This window comes from Acromyrmex echinatior, chromosome 3 (genome assembly GCF_024713525.1).
Source record: "Acromyrmex echinatior isolate Ae372 chromosome 3, ASM2471352v2, whole genome shotgun sequence".
Taxonomy (NCBI): Eukaryota; Metazoa; Arthropoda; class Insecta; order Hymenoptera; family Formicidae; genus Acromyrmex; species Acromyrmex echinatior.
Window position 1 is genome coordinate 22170361 of NC_141854.1, and position 9619 is coordinate 22179979.

The 9619-nt window shown below is 28.1% G+C and overlaps 1 protein-coding gene across 3 annotated transcripts; it reads left to right on the forward strand.

Annotated features, from left to right (window-relative positions):
- Positions 1-61: 61 nt before the first annotated feature.
- Positions 62-9550, forward strand: Cep290 (Centrosomal protein 290kDa). Of its 3 annotated transcripts, XM_011051528.2 has the most exons (23): positions 62-407; positions 593-677; positions 858-904; positions 983-1057; positions 1133-1268; positions 1348-1484; positions 1575-1813; positions 1890-2022; positions 2354-2544; positions 2629-2770; positions 2890-3127; positions 3362-3527; positions 3656-4993; positions 5075-5372; positions 5690-6816; positions 6968-7166; positions 7287-7504; positions 7593-7740; positions 7806-8192; positions 8270-8436; positions 8520-8721; positions 8798-9055; positions 9150-9550. In XM_011051528.2, exons 1-23 carry the CDS (start codon positions 228-230, stop codon positions 9222-9224), a joined length of 6186 nt encoding a protein of 2061 aa, XP_011049830.1. In that variant the 5' UTR covers positions 62-227; the 3' UTR covers positions 9225-9550. The 3 variants fall into 3 exon arrangements, with proteins under 3 accessions (XP_011049830.1, XP_087260942.1, XP_087260943.1); XM_087404816.1 differs by lacking the exon at positions 9150-9550 and having other exon boundaries at positions 8820-9009; XM_087404817.1 differs by lacking the exons at positions 62-407; positions 593-677; positions 858-904; ... (1 more) ...; positions 1133-1268; positions 1348-1484 and having other exon boundaries at positions 1676-1813; positions 1890-2017.
- The last annotated feature ends 69 nt before the right edge of the window (positions 9551-9619 follow it).

The window sequence follows — 9619 nt, forward strand, 5'->3', positions numbered from 1 at the left end:
CTTGCTTTGTAGTTTACATCCACTTTTTCAGAGGGCAGTACTACGCGACAACATTTTACGGTTACAGATTTTGGGCCGTCATGTCCTCTCTCAGATTTTTCTCTGCTTCCATCATGGTAATGTTTGTAAACTGTTTACTGTAGTATGTCAAATCGAAGGAAAATGTCCGAGATAGTATGCAGATGAGGGTTGCATGATTCATTGCTTGATTACTATATCGCGAAAAAATGGTTCGCACCGACTGGGATCGGTTATTATCCGTAAATGCTTCGTCTTTAACAGACGAAGAAATCGAGGATCTTTTTCCCGCTGTGGTCCGATGTGACGTGGACGAGATCGCTGATATACATGGTTTGCGGACACTTGTGAGACTATCACAAGAAATGTTGACTTATAAAGATAATCAAGTACGGAAATGATTTCTTATTATGTATTCATGTTAAATTATTGATATACTATATCGTTATAAATATGCTTTCTGTATGATGATACTTAATAACTTAATATTTATTTTCATTCAAAAAAAGCTTACTTACAAAAATAAATTTTTCTCGTTAATATTTTAAGTATAAAATAATTCTATTAATATTAGGTCGAAGCTTTGCTTATTGAGTGTGGCGAATTAAAAGAAATGATAGCTTCATTACGTCCAGAGACTGCCAAACGAAAGATCAAAGGTAACATTATCACAACTTTGTATATATATATATATATATATATATTTTTTTTTTTAAATTATTTTAATAAGATTCCAAAAATTAAAATAATTTTTATTGATGAAATAAAGTTATTTTTATTGATAATATATATACACTTTTTATTTTCAAGTATTAGTTACATGATAATTATCTTAACAGATCGTGGTACGACTGCAGTAAAACAAGAAAATGATGGTTTTATTAGAGTAAGTTTTTTTTTACTTACAGTATATCATTAAGTGTTCTATTTTATATTTTATATAATGGTCTAATTTTGTATATAGGATACAGATTTAAAGAAACATTCAGATACACAAGGCAAAAGTGAAAAAGTTAAGACACTTATGGCTGAATTAGAGGTAAGTGTATATAATAAAGTACATACAATAATATATATAATAATAATAATATATTTTCTTTGTATCGTTTTTTAGAATTTGGATAAAGAGAATGAGAGTCTTAAGGAGCAACTAACAACATTGAAAGATGAGATGGAAGATGCAACAGAAAAAATGAACGAAGTGACTGAAGAACTTCGTTTAGCACAAATAAAAATTGTGGAATATAAAGGTTTTTATATATGAATAATATATCTATATTTTTTTATGAATTTGATGTTTTGATAAATATATAAATGTCATCATTACAGAAAAGATATTGAAGTTGGAGCAAGAAAATGCAGCTTTAGTTATTCAAATTGAAGAATTAACAGTACAACAAGTAGATAGAGACAAATTGCTGGATGAATTTGGTGTAGCCATTGATGCTAGAATATCTGAATGGAAGGTATTAAATAAATTTGGTATAATGCTTATAAAAGAATTTGGAATATTTTTAGAAAATATGTATATGAATTTATATGATTTATGTTATAAGGATGTATTAGATGAGAAAGATATGGAGATAACACGTTTGAAGGAAAGCTTATCACATTCTTTAATGCAGTCGATAACGTCGGTAAAAGAAGAAAATAAAACACAGATTGTTCAGCTAAATGACGAAATAGTTCGTAGGGACGCGATTATAGCTGAATTGCAAACTAAACTTTCTGAAGCAGTCGTTGAAATAAATGAGAGTGCTGCACTTATAGAAAAATTAAAAGGAGAAACACATGGGTATGTAGTCTTTTATATTTGTCCTATTTGTAATATGTTTCTAATTGTTTTTGAAAATTATTAATTAATTTTACAGGTCTGTAAAAAGTGATAAACGGAAAGAACAAAAAAATTTGTTGAAAAAAATACAAATTGCAAACGAAAAGATTTCTAACTTAGAAAACGTATTGTCACAAACACAGGATGATGCTACGTCACAGAGTAGTAAAGTCAGACATTTATTTTTGCATATTTAATTTATAAAAATTTATAAAATAATTAACTGTATAAAGAGTTATTGCCACTCTTTATTTTTTCAAGCTATAAATTTCTTGTTTAAGAGTTAATTTTTTTCTGAAAAAATTGGAAATATGAAAATTTTTTAAATTATAGTTTTTATAATTTTTTAGTATTAAATATTTCATAATTATTTGAGAATCAAGTAATTAATAAAATCATATTAATAAATATATAATAAACATGGCAATAATTTTATTAAATACTGTACATACTTATTTGCTAAATAATATGTTAAATGATAAATTTTTATTTTTTATGTAGTTATGCGAAGTATTATCTACATTAAAAAAATATGAAGATGGAAATCAGGCTTTAGCTAAAGCATTAAACGAAATTAAAGAATTAAAAATTAAAATTGATCATAAGAATGAACATATTGAAGATTTAGCCAATGTTATTAATAAATTGGAGATGTTAAATTCATATCAAGAAATGGAGATCTTAACTCTTAGGTAAAATTTTCTAAAGTATTAATTTATATTCCTTATGTCTAAAAAAGGAAATAAGTATAACACCATTTTTTCATATCATAACAGAGAAAAATTAGGAATTCCAGAGGATGAATCAATATCGATTAAAAATGTTGTAACGAAACGTAAAGAGGAATCAAAGAAAATGGAAGAGCTTATTCAGCAAAATAAAAATCTTATAGAGGAAAATTTAGAATTAAAATCAGATGTAAGATTATTTATGAAAAAATTAACTTATAGAACTTGTATAAAATATATGTCTGTTTAAGATAATTTATAATTATATATACTAGAAGAGTTCCTGTTATAAATTTTTACTTTTTGTAGATAAGAATGTTAAAATATAAATTGAGTAAGTCTGAGAAATTAGATATTTCAAACAATTTAGATAATTCCAGTAATCAGTTTTTACATTCGACTAAATTAATGGAATCAGAAAATATGAAAATATCTTCCAAAATAGATATTTCTGAAGTTAATCAGAATATTCAGATACTTATAGAAGAAAATGAGGCACTTAGAACGGGCATGCATGAGATTATGGACAGTATACGCAATCAAGATGGTGAATTTTCGCTAACTTTAACGGTACTTTAGTATTGCACACATTTCCATTTCTGACACTGTATTTTCTTCTGCTTAGTTTTTTATTTTTTATTTAATATGAAATATAAATAAAATCTGCTAAACTTATTTAAAAATTTAATTTTTCTATTTGATTTGAGTAGGTACATTGCTATTCTTGTATTTTTTTAATAGTGCCCTAAAAACCTATATCTCACTGCATTTCTCGTTTTAGGTAAGAGTGAAGTGGAAATACAATCCAGTACATTGGAACGATTATTAGAAGCTTTAGATGTTAGGCATTTAGCTGGTTGGTATCATCCAGCTATGAGATTGCAAGAACATCTTAATGTTGTACAGGGTAGTAATGCTGAATTAAGATCACAACTTAAAACGCTGAGGTATTTTTCGAATTTGTTATCAAAGTAATACTATTATATTTTCTATTATAAACAATGATATAATTACAAATATAAATATATTCTTTATCTTTATTATAATTTATAAAGTATTATTATGTGATTTACAGAAAAGAATTGCAAAGGAAGGATAATATTTTGCAAGATTTAGCAGTAAATAAAGATATAGATTTTGAAAAATTATATGAGAAACATGGCGAAGATGAAGTGATAACAATGTATCTTACAGAAATGAAAGTTTTACAAATGGCATATAAAAATGAAACAGAGGAATGGGGGAAACAGAAAGATTTATTAATTCAAGAAAATAATGAGTTGACAGATGAGATAGATGGTCTTAAAAAGCAATTAGAAATTTATAAGAAAAATTGGCAGATTATTGAAGATGGAGATGACGAAGCTCAGAAAGCCTTTGCGGCAAAAACGACAGAATACGCGAATACTGCTAACGAAATAATAGTAATGAACAGGAAAAATGCTAGTCTTCAACAGTTGCTTAACAAGGAAACTAATAGATTATATGAATATCAAAAAGAAACAATTAAAAAAGAGAGTGATTTTAATAAAACGCTTACTGAGGCAAATAAATACAGTAAAACGTTGCTATCAGAAATTTCGCTCTTGCAGAGTAATTTGTATAATTCTGTGAGTGCAATAGTGCATAACGAATTGAAAGAAAAATATGAGGAATTGAATATACGCCATCATGCTTTGTTAGAAACTGTTATGGTATCTCCTAATTCTAACGAAATATTATCTTTGAAAACAGAAATAGAGGCAATAAGACAGGAGAAAAGGCAATTAATTGAGGATTCGCGCAAAACAGATTACGAGAGTGATGATTATTTACAACAAAGATTGAAAGAGATAGAAACCAAGGAATTAATTGAAAGGCAGCGAGCTGATCAAATGGCTAGATTACTCGAAATATCACAAACGCAATTAACAAAGTACGAAGATAATGTTAAACAACTTTCTATTTCTAATTCTGAATTGCAAGAGAGATTGATTGAAATACACAAGACATTGTCCAAAAAGATAACGCTGCAAGAAACGGTACAAACAGATGATAACCATATACAGGAATTGCAAAATGAAAAGAAGCAACTTTTTATAGAGAATAAAAATCTGAAAAAAATGCTACATATTTCTGAAGAAGAAGCTCGTTTACAATATTCACTGAATTCGCTACAAACACTGGAATTAGATAGTCTTAGACATCAAATATTAGATTTGCAAGCAGTGAGTGAAGATAAAGCCACTATCTCAAGACTTGATTTTGAGCTTACGAGTAAGAAGATATCAGAAATGGAACTATCTACACAGAAAACACGACTGCAGAATGAGTTATCTTGTGCACAAGAAGAGTTTAATAATTTAAAACAAAAATACGAGGAAATGCATAGTTACGTACAAGATTATCGGAAACAATGTGATAATCGTTGCAAGTAAAATCAGAAATTACTTTTAAACATTTTTTGTATATAAGAATATATTATGGTGTTATATATGTATTATACATGTTACAGGTATTATATAGATATTATATATTTTTTACAATGTCAATACGCAGGATCAACTTCTATAAGTACCTTAGAAAAAGTAATTACATTGGCTGCAAAGTTAAAAATAGACCGTCAAAATATTGATGCAGAACTACAAAACGCAAAAAAATGTCATGAAGATATTCAATACGAACAACAATATCTATCTGCTCGTCTTGCGATTGTAGAACGTCTGAAAGATATGTTAGAGCAACAAATTGGTGCTGGCAGTGTTCAAAACATAATGGAGCATTATGCCGAAACTTCACAGCAAACTTTAAGTGTAAGTCTGAAAATCTTTATGAGTTAATGGAAAAAATTTCATAAAAATAAATTGTTAAAACGACATTGAGTTTATTGCAGCAATTAATATATTCTGCATATTTAAAACATCTTCTAATTTCTAATGCTAATTTCTAAGCTTTTATAATGCATTTTAATCATGCTAATTTCTAAGCTTTTATAATGCATTTTAATCATACTTAACTCTAGTTAAATTTATATTTTATTTGATAATAAAATAAATTTTAATATTAATATTGCTTCAGATCAAATTTTTAGATTTTTTTCTCTAACAAAATTTTCTATTCTTTTATTTAGGATTTTAAATATAAAAGAAGAATAACTCATTTGGAGTATGAACTTCAAATTGCTAATAGTAAATTCAACGAATACGAGTCAGTAATAAATAGCATGGAACAGGATATGTTAAACATTCAGAGAGCTTGGTGTCCACAACAGGAACATCAAACTCGAATTACTATACCAAATTTTGAGACAAAATCTATTCAAGTAACGATAGAAACTCAAGTAGTTAGTGTTCAAACAGATCCTTACATTTGCTGCTTAAATAAAAAAGTAGACGAAACCGCTAAGGAAACTGATAAGGAAACCAATAAGGAAACCAATAAGGAAATCAATAAGGAAACCAATAAGAAAACCGTAATTTTTCAAGATATTCAAGAACCTATTAAATCAAGTGAACTTATTAAATCAAGTGAAACTACAGAAAAAACATTCCGAGAAGTGGGAAATAATACAGAAGAAAGTAATCCAAGCTCAATGCTTAACGAACAGTTGGATCAAGCATTGAAACTTGCATCGGAACACTCCGCAATGCTTGTCAAGTGTGAATCACAATTATCCGAGTACAAATCAAAAGTAGATGCTCTGAATAAAGTGATTACGGAAAAAGATTCGCAGTATCAAGCAAAACTAGATACTTTGAATAAAGCAATTGAGGAAAAAGATTCACACCTTGCTCAAAAACAAAATGTACTTGACGAGTTAATGACTCAACCTCGAGTTGCAAGTACTGATTGTGCTTTAAAGTCGACGATAAATAGTTTACAGAAATTAATTAATCAAAAAGAAGAAACTATTTTAAGATATCAAAATTTATTAAAAGAAGACAGGGATGAGCATAGTCGGGCAGCAAGTCGTTTTCAGGAAGAGATTAAGAATTTACATGATCATATATTAGCTATGCAAGGTAAAATCCAAAAAAGTGAAGATTCGGTCATAACTATAAAAAATGTTTTTGAAAAACCATCGACGTTTGATGAAACTACAGCAAGAAGCAGTGTTGTACAAGAAGAGGAAATTGCGAGGCTGCATGAGAAAGTATCCACTTTCGAAGCAGAATTAAATATTAGCAAAGAACTGAGTGAGCGTTGGCATCGATTAGCAGAAGAAAGGCTGAAACATATGGATTGTATGAGAGAAAGGTTTGTTTGATAACAATGTAAAATATTGTTTTTTTTTTAATTTGATTAAATTTATAATTTAATTTCAAATGATGATAAACGATTAATAAAATAATAAATTTACATGAGAACTAGCTCTTTGAATGACACAAAGATAATTTATGTTTTATAGATTAGAGCAACAACATAAAAATGAATTAGAGAGCTACCGCGATGAATTAAATAAATGGCATTCTGAGGCTGATGTACTTAGACAACAATTATCTGAGAATCGCATGTTACTCACAAAAGGAAATATCTCCCTGATGAAAGAGTTACAAGACAAAGATGACAAAATACATGAGTTAACTCTTGTTTGTCAACAATTACAAGTAATTTTTCAGATTTATTAACTACTGTTTTGTTAATTTATTAAAATTATATTTTAGTCTATTAAATTTATTTAATAGATTTATCTGTTGCATTATTCAATCTATTTATCTATTGCGTAGAATGAAGTTGAACTAATAGAATCTGCAAATCGATCTCATCAAGTGATGATTCATACTCGAGGCGATATGAAGATACACGAATCCATGCACAATAATCAGCGCGATCAAATACAACAAAATCAAATGGACGTTTTACGTCGACAACTTCAATCTTTAATGGAAAAAGAAAAAATATATAAGAACGAAATAACTGATTTGAAGCAGCAACTTAGTCGCAGGTAAATCTATGTATCAATTTTTAAGCACATATTTTTATTTACTTTTTTCATGTTTTTATGTATTAAGAATATTTTATGATTATTCCAGATACATGGCAATAAAAGCTCAGGAGAAGAAGACATCGCAACGTGAAATGCAGCTTGAGCGCAAAGTAACAACTTTAGAAGAAGAGTTGCATAAAACAAAAACTCAATTAGATCGTGAAAATTTGGCACAAGAAGCTAAAAGGGCTAAGGTACATTATTATTATTAAATACTGCTATTTTATGTTATATAGTATTTAATACATTCCTCTTTTAGACCGCAGAAGAACTTTTATTGTGGGAGAAACAGAAAAAATGGCAGCAAACGGCAGAAAAATTAAAGGAAAAGCTTAAAGAAAAGACTGATGAATATGAAAAATTGCTTGCAAATTATGAAAAGCTGCGATCTGTTGTTTCGTGTATGGAACGAGAAAAATGGCATTTGAGAAGTAAACTCAAAGTTGAAAGCGATACTGCATCAGGAAGACTCATTTCAAATATTCAGTATAACACAGTGGAAGAACAATTGGAGAAAGAATGTCGAATATTGAGAGAACGTGTTAAAGAATTAACTGATCGCCTAGAAAAAGAAAGCAATGAACATTTGATGTTAGAAATAGCAGAATTAAAACGGCATAATACAGCTTTGGAGGCAGTTTCTCAGGTTAGCATTTTCATTATGCTTTATTTTTACTGTGAATGCACGATTTTCATCATGTTTTATTCAATGCTATTTTATAGGGTAATTCAAATGTAATTAGTCAGCTTGAAAAGCTAGAAATGACTAAAGATGTTCTTGAAAAAATGAATCTTAAGTTAGAAAGTGAAAACTTTGAGTTACGACTTGAGTTAAAAAGAGCGAATTCAGATACTCCGGGATTGCGAGAAAAAGTCGAACATTTAGAAAAGTATGTTCATATTGTTTATTTTTATATGTTGTGAAAATAGATTGAAATAAACAGTTAATATTATTGTATTATTATTATTGCAGATATATCCAATTGTTAAAAGCAGAAAAATCTTCTGATTCCACTCCTAGATCATCAGAAAAAGAACTGCCAGAATCAAACAAAAAATCTATCTTTGAAATGGAAAAAACAATATTCACATTGAAGCGAATTATCGAGAAACTTCAGGCAGAAAATAAAAGATTGAAATTTAATTCCAAGAAAACTCATCTTCTAGTTAATAAAGTAAATTGTACAATCCCTTCTTTGATATTATATATTATCTTTCTTTTTTTTATATTATATATGTTATTAAATATAGGGAAAAACAAATATTATTGAAGGAAACACCCTATTCCAAAGACAATATGAAGAATCTCAGAAACGTGTGATAAGTTTAGAAGCAGATTTACGATTAGCTGAACAAAGAGTAACTATGTTAGAAAGTGCTCATAAGGAAGATGATAATGGAGATTTCCGAATCTTAAAACAACAATTGATTCACAAATCTGAACTTTTAAATAAAGTAAAACAATTGTTGACAAAGGCTGCTATAAATGAGAAAACTCTGCGGCAGCGTGTAAGAATTTAAATAGTTATTTCATTATTTAAAAGATAAAATAATTCGGAAAATCATTCACATTTTAATCTTGTCATTGTTATACTTTTGTTAGGTGCAACAGCTAGAGTCGAAGCAAACTCTATCAGTAATACCAGAATGTTATGTGACTCCATCTACACCGCAATAATGAATATTTTGGCGATTTTAAATAAGCTGGATTTGCAATGAAAAAAAAAAACACTTTTATTGAGGTATAGGTACACATATTTTTATTTATATTCTTTCAATTAAACATGTTTGTGAAGCCTTGTCTTCATTTTCATATAATTATGTTTTTTTTTATAATTAGTAATTTTATAATAATTTCATGTCACACATACGATAATTACATCAATTTTTGTACGTGCAGGTGCACGATTTTCATCACAAATATTGATACAATATGGTGTTCAAGAAGTATTATTATCTCTTTTACATGTTCTCTTGATCAATAATAAAATGTTTTTATCGATATCCTTACTTATTCCGTATTTCTTATACATATAACAAAAAGTAAATTATTATAAAATTGTTACAACTATT

Coding starts and splice junctions, on each gene's coding strand:
- Cep290 (XM_011051528.2), top strand. CDS start 228: ATGGTTCGCACCGACTGGGATCGGTTATTATCCGTAAATGCTTCGTCT. Junction 1,485..1,574: donor CTAGAATATCTGAATGGAAG/GTATTAAATAAA, acceptor TTATGTTATAAG/GATGTATTAGATGAGAAAGA. Junction 5,373..5,689: donor CTTCACAGCAAACTTTAAGT/GTAAGTCTGAAA, acceptor TCTTTTATTTAG/GATTTTAAATATAAAAGAAG.